The sequence below is a fragment of the Phocoena sinus genome, chromosome 17 (assembly GCF_008692025.1).
Source record: "Phocoena sinus isolate mPhoSin1 chromosome 17, mPhoSin1.pri, whole genome shotgun sequence".
In the NCBI taxonomy this organism is placed as follows: domain Eukaryota; kingdom Metazoa; phylum Chordata; class Mammalia; order Artiodactyla; family Phocoenidae; genus Phocoena; species Phocoena sinus.
In genome coordinates this window covers 14712577-14730543 of record NC_045779.1, presented here as the reverse complement: position 1 = coordinate 14730543, position 17967 = coordinate 14712577, and the positions used below count along the sequence as shown (strand labels likewise).

At 43.2% G+C, this 17967-nt stretch overlaps 1 protein-coding gene across 10 annotated transcripts in view; it reads right to left on the bottom strand.

Annotated features, from left to right (window-relative positions):
- SULF1 (sulfatase 1) overlaps positions 1-17967 on the bottom strand; it is a 171745-nt gene that overhangs the window by 14379 nt on the left and 139399 nt on the right. For all 10 annotated transcript variants that reach the window (XM_032610378.1, XM_032610382.1, XM_032610375.1 and 7 more), the window contains 6 exons: positions 7116-7332; positions 4641-4893; positions 3018-3114; positions 2490-2584; positions 2112-2177; positions 984-1156 (listed from right to left, as the gene is read on the bottom strand). In XM_032610378.1, the coding sequence (XP_032466269.1) occupies positions 984-1156; positions 2112-2177; positions 2490-2584; positions 3018-3114; positions 4641-4893; positions 7116-7332 (901 nt within the window). The remainder of the gene's footprint in view (positions 1-983; positions 1157-2111; positions 2178-2489; positions 2585-3017; positions 3115-4640; positions 4894-7115; positions 7333-17967) is intronic.

Genomic DNA, 17967 nt, shown 5'->3' with positions numbered 1-17967 from the left:
GAGGTCCAATGAAAGCTTCTGCTACTCCCTCTGCCTGGGGTGCTGCACCCCCAACCCCTGTTCACATGATTCCTTCTCTCCACGCCTCAGGTTTCAGCTTCAATTTCACCTCTTCAGAAAGGCCCTTTATCCCTACCCTCTCTAAAAGGGACCCTTTTAAAAACTTTGATCACTGTTTCCTTCACAGCATTATTACAACTTGTAATTATTTTATTGATTTCATTTACTTTCTTTCTTTACCGCTCCCGGAATATAAGTGTCTTGAGGGCAGAGAAGGAGGTGTGTCTCGCTCATCGTGTGTCTCCCCTGCTCGGCCCAGAGCCTGATGGAGAACAGATCGCCAGCAAGCTCTGTGACCCTCAGATCCCCACATTCAAAGTTAAAGCTAGGCCTTTAAGAGTTCACTCAGCCTCGAGTACGTAAACATTATGTAAACATAACTGCAAACAGAGACCCTGAAATCAAGATGCACCAAAACGGAAAGAGAAACAAAAATGATCACAAATAGGCCCTAGGTCTCCCCAAGGATGGTCTCTGGTTTCCTGGGAGTCTCCAAATCCCAGTTTGAGAAACACTGACCTGGACTTCAAGTGCAAGTCTCCATGCACTTGAAATAAAGCAGAAATGAAATACACTGGGGACAAAACCGTTCATCCATTTATTTAGTTCCTTAGTGGCAAAGCAGTCTTGCTGGGCCGGAAGTCGGTCAGGGGCTGGGTACTCTGTGAAATATCGTCAGGAGAAAAACCCACGGAGAGCTGGGCATTTTCAAACAAAACGTCAAAATAAAAATTTCTAAAGAAAAACGTAACTTTGGGCACAATGATTCCAGTTGTCAGTATAGACAATGATATGATGCTTTAATCTAGAATCTTTCTAGAGTCCTGGTTTCAAGGTGCTGAATTCCTAGTCTAAGTGACTGGGCACGAGCTGCTGGCTGTCGGGACGGCGGCAGGAAGTGGCAGTTAGATGGGGCAACTCACGGTTCCAGAACGGCGCCGTCTGCCAGTGGTTGTTGTCATGCGTGAAGCAGGTGAGGCCAGGAAGGCTGCACTCCTCACCCTTCCGCTGCCGTTTCTTCTCCTTCCTCTCTTTCTTCCTCCTGCGGTTCTCCTTGAAAAGCTGCAGTTTGCTGTCTACTTCTTGAGCGGCTTCTCTGTTCCAATATAAGGGACTTTTTAATGATCAGAAAGCCCTTTCTCAAGTAAAAATAGGATTGTTGCTATGAATCGCACACACATATTTATATTTAAGCATAAGACAGTAGACACACAATAATGGATGGCCTTACTTTTCCAGAGGGCCTCGAAACACAAAATGTAAGCCATATTGAAGACAAACTCATGAAGTGACGCTCTTAGAATTTTACTGAATCTTAACAGGATTGACATTTTCTTCCTATTGACATGCAAACATTGATGGAAATAAATGTCAATGTGAATCAGTAGATCCTGTTGGCCATGCCCTTTGGGCAAGTGACTTAACTTCCTGGTGGCCCGGTATCTATCAGCCACGAAGTCAATGATTGGTCGGATTAGATGACTTGAATTAGGTTTCTAAAATTCTCTGGACAAATCCTACAAAATAGGCTTGGAAAGAATTTTAAAAAACCTTTTTTTATTATCTTGATCTTTCCATGAAGGGCTCAAATTTTGTTGAGGCTCAAATATTAAATTCCCTTTACACGCACATTTTACGATTATTTTAAGAAGATGTCTTTTTCTTCCAACTTATAGAATTCAACACAATTGCGTGCTGCTCTACAGAACACACAGACCTAATTCAGCGAGTCCACATCTCCTAATCACTGTCCACAGAAAGCAGTGCACGGAGTACAATCTAGATACCAGCCGATACGCCGGCAGAGAGCACACACGCAATTAGAGCAGAACTTCAAATGATACTCCCCCCTGGGATTCCAAAAATATCGATTGCCATGGTCCCTTGGCAAGACGTGTGCTTGTTTTCAACTTCTTGAGCTAATGCCCTCCCAGTTGCGTCTACTTTTCTTAAGCAGCACCACTTGGAACACAGGAGTCCCAGCAGCCTTTCAGAAAGGCCCTGCAAAAAGTCCTTCACTCCCAGCAAATGTGGCAAAAACAGTTACTTACTTGAATGGGTGAAGGTGGCTCTTTAATTTCTCTTGCTTTTTCACACCTTTCTCTTTGTTGTAATAGCTGCAGGCAAGAAGGTTGAAAAGTGAGTCTTCATAATTGTGCATTTGATCAAACAGTTGATTTATATAATGGAAGAAAAATACAAGGCGGGCAGTTATTTTGTTGTATGTAACAATCTTTTAAGTAAATGGGACTTTTTTTTTAAGCTTCTGCTTAGGTTTATGATGTGTTTAATTTGACATACATGGTTTAGATCATTACAATATATGATATCAATTTATTAAGCTTTCTATTGGTAAAAGAGAGAAACAAGCCTACTGTGCGTCACTGCAGCTTGTGTGAAAATGAGACCATGGATGGACACACACCCACCTCTGTTTACTGCAGCCACACTCCTCAGGTTTCCTTCTCTTTAGATGTCCTCTCACCTCTCTTAAATTCTTAATTTTATCTTGCAAAGCCTCAATCTGGAAAACACGCATGTCAACCGCGGCATTTTAAGATCAACATTTTCTATACAAAGCGTCTTTCTTTCCACCCTATTTTCTGTGTTTACAGCTACACAGTTACAGCTCTTCATCTGAGGTGATAATTAATTTGGAAACAAGCTGGGCATAGAGTATGTCTACCTCTATATTCCAACGATGTGTTATAATAAACATTAACACAGCTGCCTCTTTTATAACTGAATCGTTTTGCTCACAGAGATTTCAAGAGGTCATGCTTTTTTCACCTTCTATTTTGTTTTCAGACAGGAATATCGCTGTATCACTGGAGAAGCAGAAGCAGCTTGTTCTTCTACTCTTCACATAATTATCAAAAAGGTGAGTGTACACAGCAGGGCTGGCAGGTGGAGTGCGCTTTTGGAATATACCTTCCAAGTACATGGCCATGGCTCACCTCTTTATCAATGTATGCCTTGTGGTCCTTCCAGGCTCTGGCTGATTGATAAAGTTCTCTCTCACAATGGATTGTATCATTTGGAAGAATAAAGCATCTGCAAAAACCAAGCAAACAACATTAGAAACAGGTTTCTATTCTAATATGAAAAAGCAATTAAAAATAGCCAAGCGAACTTCATTACCCTCTATACCAGAGGTCCCCAACCCCCAGGCCATGGACCAGGAGTGGTCCGCGGCCTATCAGGATCTGGGTGGCACAGCAGGAGGTGCACGGTGGGCAAGAGGGTGAAGCTGAATCTGCCTCTCCCCATCTCTTCCCATCGCTCGCAATACCGCCTAGACCATCCCCTGCTCCCTCCCCGCCCATGTAGAAAAATTGTCTTCCGTGAAACCGGTTCCTGGTGCCAGAAAGGTTGGGGACCGCTGCTCTAACTGTTTAATCTGGATGCAAGCAGTTACCTGGAGCTGAGCTACAGACAAGGATGAGTGGGAATGCTTCCTGGCTACTGGTGAGGACAGAGGATGGTATCCGAGAGACGTCATTCATCACAAAGATCAAGGCAACATTCAATATTCACGCCCCCATGAACAAATATCACCCCCCCCCAAAAAAACTCCATTTTTGAAAGCCCCACCAAATACTGTAGGAAAAAAAATGTTCTCACAGTTGTAACGGAAATGGTTGATGTGAAGAAATACAGAGAGAGAAGGTGGTTATTCATCCCACTCATTGTGTTACAAAGAGCCTGTCTGAGGTGTCCCATTAAGTTTGAAGCAAAGAAGCAGCCCCAGGGACGGACAGCAGGTGGGATGGGGGAGCAAATCAACACTGAATGAGAAACAAACCCGGGTCTCAATCTTTGAGCCTCTGGAACCATAACCACTGCGGGCACCAGGAGACCCGTCCCAGAGATAAAGATGCTGGCAGGGCTCACAGCACCCCACCTCCCTAAAGTGATGAAATGAAAGAGAAAACAAAAGATCTTGCTAATAAATTCAGAAAGAAAAGATGTCTCTATCAAGAGAGCACACAGATTTTGGAAGGAACTGAAGACCCAGGGCAGTCGGTTAAAGCCGAGGGGAATCTCCTCCCTCCCCATCTCTGTGACTCCCTGGGATCTGGAGAGGTCAGGTGTTTCTGCATCTCATATCCATCCTCAACCCACGCCATCTTTCTGGAAGCTTCTCCGGGACCCAGAGTCCTCCCTTGGGCTGTGTTTCATTTCTGAGAGTCTAACACTGTAACTGCTCTGAGCCGCAGTGCCCATGCAGCACCGAGAGCCTTTCCAGCCCCGGTAATGTTTTCCATGTGTTTTCTAGACTCCACAAAGGTAACTGCTTCGGGGCAGAATTCCACTCCTGCTGAGTCAAGATGTGACGGCATCACTCTGGCTAAACGCCCAGTTGATCAGCCTTCATGTGAAACGGACCCAAAGCAAACGTCCAAATCTATGACTGTTTGGACTCCTTGTTGCTTCTTTAACCCCCAGGAACGTGTCACATCGGCCAGCTCTAGGAACACTGTACTGCTGAGTGATATCGCTTTTTGTAAAGGGGCAAAATCATATGATACGGAGGGATGACTTTGAACTCAATCCCCGTGAACACAAAGCCTTCCTACTTGTGCGTCACTCGGACAGTGGCGGGCAGGCCCACGGCATTGCCGCTGTCGGCCAGCATCGCGTCCCCATCACCGCCGCTGGTGGCCTGGCGGCCTCTGGGCCCTTGGCGACCTTCATCGTGACGCTTGGCAATGTTTCGTGGTCGCAGGACTTGCAGTTCTTCTTCTTCCAGGTTTATGTCATATATTTCGCCTTCAAATTCGACTGACAAGGAGCGTGTCTGCCGGGTATGGACAAATCTGGGCTTGTACTCTGGAAATAAGGGAAGACAGGTTAACACGGATGGCCAGGTGTAGTTTAGGAGGGAAGAAGATGATCGCCAGGCTTGGTGAGCATTTGGGGAAGGCATTGCTGAGGGGCGCATCATGGTGCAGTGGCCGGCCCAGGGGAATGCACACTGGGAGAGGCAGGCCATGGTCCTGGCTTTGCAAGTGCAGAGCACTGTGTTGGATGGTGTGTTTCTCTGGGTCTCAGGCCTTTCATCCCTCAAGTGAGGGGGTAGATCCAGGTGATCTCTAAGACCCTTTCCCCTTAGGGCAGGCTGTGAACTTCTACATCAAGTTTTCAAAGTGAACTACAAAGCAGTTCGGATAAAGCTATCAGTAATAGTAATGACTATAATTAGCTTTTAATAATAAAACTATTAATAGTAATGACTATAATGAACTTTTGCTATATATTATTCCTATCGTCCTTATCTCTAATGCACAATCATGAAAGACAGGAATTATGACAATAAATCCTCACATTAAAAAATCTATCAGATGGTCAAAACGGGCTCATGAATTTGTTATCATCTTTATATTATGATGAGAAAACTGAAGCTTTGGTTACATAATTTGCCAGGTGACGCAGCCAATAGTTGTGGGATCTCAGACTACAACCGATCAGATTCTAAAGATTACAGTCTTCCCACGACACTGGGCTGCTTTCTCAAAAAGGTGAATGCTCCAGACACTTTCTATTTGCACAAATAATAGAAGATTGCTCTAAGAAAAATTAAATTTTGCAAATGCTTTCATCGGCCAACTGACTAAATGCCTGGCCGATGGACAGTAACGCCAGGGGGAGATGAATGTGCTCTCTGGTCACCAGAGACCACTGTCAAGGCTCACTGTGGGCTAGATAAGAGCTTTAACATGCACACACCGCTCCCCGCTGATCAGATGCACTCAGGCTCTGAGGGGGGGGCCGGGGCGGGGCCACTCAGTGGCCTTATGTGTCCAGCCCGCTGCGAAAGCAGGAAGAAAGGGAGCACATTGGCTGTGAGCTCAGAATCATTTCGTTCTCTGCAGGGTGCAGCTCTCAGAGGAAACGCCCCTGTGCACTGGATCACTGAGAGCGCTCACGAATTCCATCATTACGCAAAAGAAGAGCATTCACTCCCGTTCTCGAACACACAATACTCCACGTGGCTTGAAAAAGTGGCCCCAGACTTCTTGAGCTTGTGCTCCACACGGAAAAGTCAGTGTGTTTTATGGTCAGTGCCTGGGGAGCGACAACTGAACTTCTTGAGAGAAAAGAGGCTTCCCCCACCTCCAAGCTGGACACTGGAGATGGCTTCTGTTAAGGGAGAGGGTCAGGGGTCCTGTCCCTTGTCGTTTTCCCATTTGAAATCTTTGTGTGAATTATTAAACCTGGCATTTTCTCTCAGGAGGAAAATCTCCAAAGTCAATGATTTTCAGCCTCTGGGGTTATTGATTCCTTTAATATTTTGTTGAAAGTTACAGACATCCAGAAACATGTGCATATATACACATAGAATATACTTAAAATTTTGGATAAAATGCTAGAGGCTCATGATCCTATAAAGTTCATCTGTGAAGGCCAGGATAAAAAAGCCTGTTCTAAGAGCTTCCATTGCACCCTAGTGAATGATTTGATTCCCTGGTCAGTTCAGAAAGGCGTTATCATAGAAATAAGTCACTTTTCACATTAAGCCACTAGATGGCACTAGACTCTCGCTCTTTTATGGAAGGTGCCGCTTCCTAGGAATCTGACAGCTGCCTGAGAAGAGTTTTTATGAAGATGCTAGGCACTGCTTCTCATGCTGAATTCGGCTAGTTTGACCCCGCCAGTCAATAAGAGGAATTAGAAACATATATCATCCTAAAACAGATATGCCGTTTAAAAAAGCATTTATGCCGTTTAAAAAAGCATTTATGCTTCTCCTGTTAGTTAAATGCACAAGCACTGAAACCTCGGATTTTTCTCTTCCTTCTTTTTTAAGTGTGCATGTTTTGTGTCTGCTGCTTTTACTGAATATATTTTCATCCTAAGCTTAATATTCACAAAGCAAAATTTCAAATGACCTCGGCTTTCATATTGTAAACAGAACTATTATTTGCTTTTAGCCCCAAACCTGTGCATTGATAATATCTAACATGTAGATGGATCAAGACGTTTTTGTCTCCCTAACATCCATTCCCAAAGGCCTTGGGCTGCCACTGAGAGGGTCACGGCGAATGGCTTACTCGGGGTCCCCTGGTTCCTTAGGTACTGCCTCTGACTCTTTCTCTGGCTTCTGCCGGCCCGATAACCGGCATCTCCACAATTGCACTCTTTGTCATTGTCGTGGAAGCTGCGAGAGAAGAGGGGCCTCGTGCTGTGCCGGACGGCAAGCAGGTCACCAGACCCCTTGCACTTGTGAATCCGAAGCTTGCCAGACGCGTCCTCGACACACCGCCACTTCTGCAAAAGCCAACGTGAGAGCAAGTTACCCATCCCCCATCCCGAGTCAGGTGTTCCTGATTAAAGACTGCTGTTTTGTTTTTGGAACCCTGGCGGCACCCTTAAAAAGAGCCAAGGACAAAAGGCCAGCTTTTCAGTGACCCTGGACTACGTTGACTCCTGTTCTCTTAGGTATTTCCTTCACTGCAGGCAAATACAGATGACCACAAAGTCATGGGAAATCAGAGCTACCTCAATGACACCAGAGCCCCAAAATTGATATATAAATCCTCAGCATCCAGTCTAAACAGAGCCTTGAATGAAACACGTAAAAGCCCTTACTTAACACACCAAGCCACAGAGCACAGCTGTCAGGGCTGTTTTCACCAGACCCTTCTTTTTCTGGAAAAACAAACGTGGCTGTTTTGTTCTCTGTCCTTGAATTTTCTAATTGCGAGCCCGGGAAGAGTGGCACATGAGGAAGACAGAGATGAGTTTAATCTGAGTCCATCACGGGGCAAGGCGAAGCTCATACAGCCCAGACATTAGCAGATGTGCCAGGCTTTCTCTGTGCTTTTTCTTATCCTTCTACAAACAGCGCACAGCCAGGAGAAGAAGCTGCTCCCTAAAGAGGCAAAGGTTCACCTCCCCGGAGACACGCGTGAGGATCTGGGCCTGGGTTTTCTAGTTCGAGCTTTGTCTCAAGACAGCCACAGAGCTTGCAGGCTAACTTCCGGATGAGTAGGCCCCAGGATCGGGTCTCAGTGCCCCCCACCCTGTTTCGTGAGTATCAAACCTGGCTGCAATAACAGAGCTTTGCCTGGGGGTGATTTCATGTGATCCTCTATAACTGACTTAAAGATCTAATAACCTTCCTTTTACTTTTCATTTTCCCCTTTCTCCCTCCCTAAAATGTTAATCTGGCAAATAGGAAGAACAACGACTTTTATTTTAAATTGATTGTGTTTGTTACAACATGCTACAGTGTAGTATTATCAAACTTGTGTCTTTTTTTTCCCTTCTATGTATGAGTGTCACCTGTGTAAAATTTTTATCGATACTTCTTTTCTTTCAACAGACACGTTTCTAAACTGTGGCCAAAGCAAAAGTATTTGTAAAATTATGCGTTTGTTGTGCCAGTTATATATTTTCTTTCTTTTTTTTTTTTTTTTGTGGTACGTGGGCCTCTCACTGTTGTGGCCTCTCCCGTTGCGGAGCACAGGCTCCGGATGCGCAGGCTCAGCGGCCATGGCTCACGGGCCCAGCCGCTCCGCGGCATGTGGGATCTTCCCGGACCGGGGCACAAACCCGTGTCCCCTGCATCGGCAGGCAGACGCTCAACCACTGCGCCACCAGGGAAGCCCAGAAAACCTTCCTTAGTTTTATAACCACAATGCATTAAAATTTTTCTTTTTTCTTTTTTGCCCTGTAAGAGCTGAAGGGACAAGTAGATTCCTGTAGAACACAAAAATATAGGCAAAATTTTTAGTGACTTAGCCTATTTGGATTACAACCTGCATTTTCCCATTAGCCAAACTCCTTGTTGATTTCTATGGGATAGAGATGAAGAGAAAGTGTGTTTCTTTCCTGAAGAGTTGGATTTAACCACACGTAAGGTCTGGCATGGTCCTTGGCATGGATGATGTATCATACAAACTCAAATAGACATACATATATGCATGCACGTGTACACACAGGCACACACACATATACCCACAAACACCACATACATACATGTACCCGCACACATTCTTGTATGAAACAGGAGCCACTGACAAAAAAGCCAATAATTTTCTATACCACGGACTCTCTGAACAAGTCATAGACCCTATTAGATAGAGTAATTATCTAGAGGCTTTGAAAACCTTCTCACCAGCAAGCATACTAGGAATTTTAATGAAATATAATTACCACACACTGGCCACAGTCATCTTAGTGTCCGATATCATGACAGTTTTTATGGCTGAGCAATCAAACCTGGAAATAGTGGCAACTAAACGGTCATCTTACTTAGAGAGTTTATAGAGGGAGGCGGAGAAAGAGAACTTTGAAAAGAATTGCATGGACATATATACACTACCAAACGTAAGGCAGATAGCTAGTGGGAAGCAGCCGCATAGCACAGGGAGATCAGCTTGGTGCTTTGTGACCAGCTAGAAGGGTGGGATAGGGAGGGTGGGAGGGAGGGAGACGCAAGAGGGAAGAGATATGGGAACATGCGTATAACTGATTCACTTTGTTATAAAGCAGAAACTAACACACCACTGTAAAGCAATTATACCCCAATAAAGATGTTAAAAAAAAAAAAAGAATTGCTCTGAAACACGCTGCAAGCCATTTACAGGCTCTAAATAATGAGATGACTTTGCATTGCAGAAGAGTTGCCAGAGTCAGATGAGAGCCTGAGCTCGGGCGAGGCTAATGCGACGTGGAATCAACCTCAGAAATGAGCTTCGTTAAGTCAGCGCCCTCCCGAAATACACATGGCACGCTGCCTCGCTTTCATCTTGTTTTTGGACTTTATCGGTAAAATCAGTTAATGGTCAGATCCAGTTTTGCCCATCTTCTCCAACCACTCACTCCTGCAAATTCCTTTTCTGATCTCTGGGACACCATCTCAATCCTCCTCCTGCCTCTCTGACGTATGAGTCTGTGCTGATAATTTAGCGCACATTTATTCCGCAAATATTTCTGTACATCTACTGTGGGCGAGGCGCTCGATAAAACTATTTCAATAATTCCAAAGTTATTATTATTCCATTTTAGCCTTTCCAACTACACTGAAACTTGGGATGAAGGGCAAGGACCAAGTCTCTTACTCCTGAATCGTTCCCTGGAGTTAGCTCAGCGTTGAATCACTCCATTTAACAATTATGTCTTAGTGTTTTTGATGGATTCTATGTAACTTAAGGTAAATCACACCTGATGAAGAAGAGAAGGTTGGCTATTTTGGTTCAAGGAATCATGTGTGCAGCTGCTTGGGTGGAAGCCAACCTAACGAGAAATGTCACATTATCTTCACCTATTAAACTCTTACTCGATATAAGGTACTGGTGTAGAGTGCTTTATGTAAAGATTTATTCATTTTATGTTCACAATAACCTAAAGTGCTACCATAATTCATTTATTGGAGTAGGGTTTTGTAGTAGCGAATATCATCTACATTCTGCCTGGGACTTGGGAGGGGCATTTCATACCCATATTGATGTCGCTTAGTGGGAAAGTCTGGACTTTCAAGCCAGAGAAGGCTGGATTTGAATTATCAGCTTTATCACATTGCTATGGGGCCTGGGGCAACTCAGCTACACTAAGTTTCTGCAGGGTCATATGAGTACTAGAGATAACACATAGGAAGAACCTAGCACACGGCAGGCCATCGACAAAGGCAGCTGCTATTATTCTTATTCATGATTGTTACACACAGTTTATTATTTAAAGAATTTGATCTAATGTAAACTTGATGAGAGGCAGCCATTTTTAATGGAGATAAGTATTGGGTTAGGGATCTGAAGACCTCAGTTTTAATCTTCCTTTGCTGCTAACTCTATGGCCTTGAGCAAACTGCAGAATCTCTTTGTTCTTCCAGATTCCACATCTGGTGAAACAATACTTGCTCCTCCTGGCTTTGAGGATATATCATGAGAGTACATTGCTGAGAGTTTTCAGAGCTCTGAGGAAAAGATGCACTCCATGAAGCCAGAGGACGACTATTAGAATCGACCTTTAATAAGGCTACCCAGTCCTTGGGCAAGGTACTGTTCCCTGGCTGTAAACTGTCTTAAATGTAGTAATTAGGATTTAGTGGGGAGACTGCGAGCGTCACCCTCCAACTGTGCGACTTCGGTCAAGTTACTTTCCTGTCTGAAACTCATGTTTACAACGGGCACAATACCTATTTTTTAGAAGAGTTTTCAGGTGTAAAATGTTCCATGTAAAATGCTCAGCATAGTAGGAGATGGTGATAGAACTTTGGTTACTTCCCTTTCTGGAAGTGACCACTAGGGGATCATTAGAGTTTCTACATTTTGAACTGTATATATTTCTCAGATTGATTAGGAATGTTCTGTATTCTTATTTAGACCTACTTATACCCGTTTTCACGAGGAAGAAAAAAACTTTGGCTACAACTTGTTCGAAGATACACTGCAATGAAAGCTTAATTTTACACACAGGCACACACGCACATTAGTTTTCTCTTATTATACGTCTTACTACATGGATTTGGTCCTAATTCGGGTCAAATCATATTCTCTGAGATGCAACCACAATACAGTAGTTTTCTGATAACCTGATTATCCTTTAAGCCAGTGCCAGCATCATGGAAAGCAGTTACCTGCATGTGGACATGTGTTTGGAATTTTCATCTAGGGTGAGGGTGGGCAGAATGGGTGAAGGGGGTCAAAAGGTACAAATTTCCAGTAATAAAATAAATAAGTCCCCGGGAGTGTAATGTACAGCATGGTGACTACAGTTCATAACACTCTACTGCACATTTAAAAGTTGCTAAGAGAATAAATCTTAAAAGTTCTCATCACAAGGAAAAAATATTTGGGATTGACCTATGTACGCTACTATGTATGAAGTAGATGGCTGGTGAGGGCCTACTGTATAGCACAGGGGGAAGAAAAAAGAAGGTACCATCTGTTTGCAGGACATATATTAAGTTAACCTTAAAAATGCATTCCAGGGACTTCCCTGGTGGCATAGTGGTTAAGAATCCCCCTGCCAATGCAGCCCTGGTCCGGGAAGATCCCACATGCCGTGGAGCAACTAGGCCCGTGCGCCACAACTACTGAGCCTGCGCTCTAGAGCCCGCGAGCCATAACTACTGAGCCCGCATGCCATAACTACTGAAGCCCGCGCGCCTAGAGCCCGTGCTCTGCAACAAGAGAAGCCACTGCAATGAGAAGCCTGCGCACTGCAACGAAGAGCAGCCCCCACTCGCCACAACTAGAGAAAAGCCTGCACAGCAACGAAGACCCAACACAGCCAAAAATAAATAAAATAAGTTTTAAAAAATGCATTCCAATATACATTAGGTGCAGACAAATACTGTTTGATTCCACTTATACGAGGTACCTAGAATAGTCAAATTCATAGTCAGAAAGTACATTGGTAGATGCCAGGGGCGGGGGGTGGGGTGGGGAGGGGGAAGGGGGAGTTAGTGTTTAATGGGGACAGAGTTTCAGTTTAGGAAGGTGAAAAATTCGGGAGATGGATGATGGTGAGAGTTGTACAACAATGTGAATGTACTTAGTGCCACTGAACTGTACAGTTAAATATGGTTAAAATAGTATGTTTTATATTATGTGACTTTTACCACAATAAAAAAAATTTTTTTTAAATTTTAACTGTGCGGTGATGGATGGTAACTAGATTTAGTGTGGCAATCACGTCACAATATATGCAAATATCGAATCATTAAGTTGTACACCTGAAACTAATATAATGTTATATGTCAATTATGCTTCAATTAAAAAAAGAATTTTCATCTCAACGCTGGGGAATATAAGACCACATAAGCATCCTTGTTCAAATCGCTACTAACTCAAGCTCTTGTCAAACTTTCTCACAAATATGAAATAGAGTTGCTTGTGCTGAGATTTATCTCCTGCTTTCTCTGAGATGGGGTAAGATGGGATTGGGGAGGGGAAAGGGGAGAGGGAAAAGCAGAAGAGAGAGAAAATGTTTCCTCCTTTAGATTTTATGAATAACCATTTGTAAAAGTCAGTGTTGGAATGCTGGGAGAAGTATGGTTCTTGCGAATGAGGGAAAGTAAAACTGGTGAACTGACCTTGGCCAACCATCAATAGCTAGTATTTGCTGAGTGCTTGCTATGTGCCAAGGACCACTCCAGCTGCTTGACATATGTAACTCCTATAATCTTTACAGTAACTCCCGGAGGCAGGTACTATTATTACGCCCATTTTACAGATGAAACTGAGGCAGAGTTAGGTTAAGCAACTTGCCCACGGTCACATACCAAGCAAGCAGTGGACCCAGGATGCAATCCCAATGGATGAGGACACCGATACGAAACGAGAGTGGTTTGGGGCACAGTGTGAGGTTGAGGGAATGGCACCTGGGAAGACAGAGGTGACAACCTACATGTAGGTGAGAATGTTACGTTTACGAGACAGGGCGGGCATATTGGGAAATGAGAGTAAAAATTAAATAAGGTGGGGCCACATTATGTAGTTGATGGAGAAAGTGTCTGTCCTTAACGTTTGTCTGTTTCTGACTTGTTTGGAACATTATGAAATAAGGTTTGATGTTTAACCCTGCGATTTGTACTTTGAAAAATGCAAAGAAGCCGAGCATCTAGGTAGATGCCCAACTGTTCAGACCCATCCTTCAGTGCAGGCTGAAGCTAGGAGGAGGCTTGCCATCCACACTGGGCTCCAGTGCAAATGAGAGTTCAGCCAGAGCAAAGCACTGGGGGCGCAAACTTTCTGGCCAGCTTCTCTGGAACCAGGAGAGCCAGGGCAGGGAGAGGTGGGTCAGTGGATGGTTACAAGCCATCCCGTGATCTTAACTAGGGCTCAGTGGGTTTCTGGAAACAGGCAGCCCATTTCTGGCGCACTAACAATTCTAGCCAGAACTTACTGGCAAATGTCTTTTTATTCCTGCTTTGTAGCTGGTCACAAAGGGTCTCAGGGATCTCTGGTCAGAGGGATAATTTCGGGATGACGACATAGATCCTGGAGCTGAACCAGCTTACACTCAACGTGCTACATTCTAATTTACTTTGCTTGATGCTGGGGTCCTTTTAGAATTTCAACAGATTTTTTATTTTGTACTGATACAATAGTAGAAAGGCAAACTAAATTACAAAGATGCTGGAATTCAACAACTTTACAGAAGGATATGACACTTGCTTTATAAAAAGAAAACAAGTTGCTTTTTCCTCTTAAATGACAGAGAGTATATAAAATGTACTTCAAAATGGAATGCCCAGGAATTTCTCATTTATGTAATTCCTATTTAAGGAGTCAATATCTGTACCTGGAAGAGGAAAGACGAACCCAATCATGTTCACCCAACATGAATGGTTCTCCATCTTGCCTGCTCATAGGAATCATCCAAGAGCTTGAAAAAAAAAAACCACTGCCACCTGGGTCCCATCCTCAGAGATTCTGATTTAATGTGTCTGGGTTGGGATTCGAACATGGGCATTTCCAAAGCCGCCTAAGTGATTCTAATGTGAGGTCATGGTTGAGAAGTGCTACCCAAGATGCTGTGAGGGCTTCAGGGTAGCAAATGCCATTTACAATTTCAAAGAGAAAAATCTACTGTCTTCTATTTTTGCAGAGGTAGCATGTTCTGGGGAAGAAAAGATTGAACATGAAGTGAAGAGATGCAGGTTTTGACACTGGGTTTGTGGCTTAAGTTTTCTGGATCTAAATTTCCTTATTAGGAAAAGAATATCATTTGACTAGAAGATTTCTAAGCCTCCTTCCAACTTTGACATCCTCAGATTCCGGGTCTGTGGTTTGTAACTTTGTTAAAAAATACAGATGCCTTGGCCTCACCTGCGGACATGTTCATCTGACTGGTCTGCAGCGAAGCTGTACATCAGTGATTGCGAAAGCTCCCCAGGTGATTCCAATGTGCAGACAGAACTGAGCGTCACTGATCTCTGTTCTCTGTTGAGCCAGAGTCTTCAGACAGAAGTTGAGTTTGTACATGAGTGGGTGCATGTGTGCATACATGCACACATACATGTGTGTGTGTGTGTGTGTGTGTAGTGTGTACGTAAATACCCTTGGGGGTGCAACGCCAGCTGAGAGGGTGGTGGGAATTCACGTTCAGCCTCGTATTAATTCAGGAACATGGAAGTAATGCAAACGCATATGTCCCTGCTGTCTTAATTAGTCCCTGCTGGTTGTTTTGTTCACGTGGTGAAGTGATGCCAACTGTCTGGGATCCTGGCCCATTTTAACTGCCTGTTGGCTTCACAGGAATGAAAACAACAGGTCAGATGGCCTGGAACAATAGTAACACCCAACATCCAATAGTTGCACATGCTTTACAGCTTATCTAGCGCTTTACATATATAATATCACTTCCTCCTCCAAAGACAGAGATCAAGTTTCTTTCTTGAGCTAGAAAACCCAAGACTCAGGAGAAATTAAGCTTTTTGTCCAAGAACACACAACCGAAAGGTAGTGGATGTCAGTATTCTAAACCAAACCTTTGAAACTTCACATTCTTCTTTACCTATTTACTCCACTTCCTGCATCCACGTTGACCCCAAACCATCCTTCGGTGACAGGCATGGGGGTCTGGTGAGGGGAGGTGCACTGTTTCTTTGGGGAGTAGGGAGTGAAAGGAATGGGGCTAATGGTGCTGATTTTTCCTCTACACCACACAGAAGGTCAGACCAAAACAAGATGGTGCTGCCTTTGAAGGAAGGCCGTTCACTTGGGTTAGAGGACGAGAAGCAGGGCACAAGCCATGTGTGAATCCCATGTCAAGGGAAGGAAACCCAAGCAGGTTAGCTCTAGCCTCAGCTGTTGCCTTGTTCCTGAAACAATCTCATTATTCTGGACTTTTTTTCTTTCTTCTAAAAGTCAGTGATATTGTAACTAAAAAGATAATCTTCAAAGTGGAGCCAGATAAAAGAGCAAAAAGGCCAACATATAAAGATTTATAGAATACAGCTATGTCAAGTTAGACCTACAGATTTAATAACTGCCTTGAAGAGGCTCAAAATTTTCTCAGTTCTCAGATTCTAAAGCTATGGTTTGAGCACCACCTATAGAAAGAAATCACCATTGGGAGGAGTCTAATTCTTTGCTCCATTAATTCAGGCACTTCTCAAAGAGACTGCTCTTTGAGAAGTTCTCATATATTTATGTGATAGAATCCAAATTCAGACAGATTCACATAGAAATAAAGCAGCAGAGGAAAATTCCAGGGAGCCAAATATTAAAGTATTTCATGGGGGCAAAACGAGTTTAGAAAACTATTAATATAAAAAAGCAAAGTGAAGTTTTTAACATAGTTGGCACTCAGCACACGAGTGAAGAGCTTGTGCCAATAATCTAGTTTATCCTGCATTTGCCCTTGAGGACATACATGAAAATTTCAGCGCAAGCCATATGGATAGGCTTGCAAAACTGTATACTGAAAGGTAGGCCATGTATCTTATTCTCAAAGGGTTATAAGTCTCGCCACTTAAAGGGCTGAAATAGTAAGATCACCAATGTGCGTGAGATATATTAACACTGAATATTTCCAACTCCTGAATAGAAGTAAAGTTAGACTACTGAGCTCATAAAAATAAATTTTAGAGCTACAAAACAATTCTGAGAGTTTAAACCATAATAATACTTAGAGCTTCCATAAGAAGGATTTGAAGACTTCAAATTGAAATATAATGAATAGGTCTAAGCTTCTCCACTAAGCACTTGAAACTGACTTACCAGAGTGCCATGAAGGCCTGGTTTTATCCCTCCCTTCAAGAGACCTCCCTCCTCACCTCTTTCCACTTCAAAGGGATTCCTGTGTATGAAAAGGCATGAGGAAATTCAGAGCATATGAGGGTCAAGTAGTTCATTATGAACATGTATTCAATACGCTAGATGCCGTATAAATAGAGTATAATGAGTGAGGCCATTTTCATAATAACGGGGCTATTTATTTCATGTGTCTGATACCTTGGATTGGTGTTGGCTAGTTGTGTGGTTATTTAGAGGTCAGATAAATTAAAAAAAAAAAAAAAGACTCACAGAAGAATTGAACTTCTCTTCACCTTGTTCATGAAATTTACCTTGGAAGCAGCAAGAAGGCCAGAGTTTTTAATCAGAAAACTTATGGATCCCCAGATTGTAAAATGAGGATGTCTACGCCTTCTTCACTCAACAGATGTGAAGATTAAATTGAGCTAATGTGTATAAAACTCTGGGTGCAGTGTCTTGCATAAGACAAATGCTCGATAAATGTGATTTTTCTCTTTCCTCCAGTTTTGTTCTAAATTGCAATGACTTAGGCAGAAAATTCAGTCCCTCTCGTCATGACCTAGTGTATTTCTCCCAGCTAGCATAGATTCCATCAAGAGTGCTTAAAGTAACTTGTGTTCCTATGTTCCTCACTTTCCTTAAAAACAGATCTGTGTTAATTCATCACACGGTAATTCTTTAGTTCTTATTGGTAATAGTTGGTGTCCTGGGTAGCCCTGAACTCCCTGGTAATATTTCTATTAATGAAGAGGATTCATTCTAATGAAATATTTGATGTCAGAAATTTTGTGAGCACAGGTAGAAACAACAATCAAAGAGAATATGGCTTCCCTATTCATTCTTCTACCTTGGTCGCAGACTCTGTCCGCCTCTCTGGGTTAGATGACATCTGATCTTAGTCAGCATGGGGAGACCCAATCTCTTGGGGTGATTCACTGTCCAGAGAAGAGGCTCAGCATCTACCCAAGATCTCTTTTTTTAAATTAATTTTTATTGGAGTATAGTTGCTTTGCAATGTTGTGTTAGATTTTGGGCAAAGTGAATCAGCTATACGTATACATATATCCCCTCTCTTTCGGATTTCCTTCCCATTTAGGTCACCACAGAGTATTGAGTAGAGTTCCCTGTGCTCTACAGTAGGCTCTCACTAGTTAGCTATTTTATACGTAGTCATCTACCTAAGATCTTGATT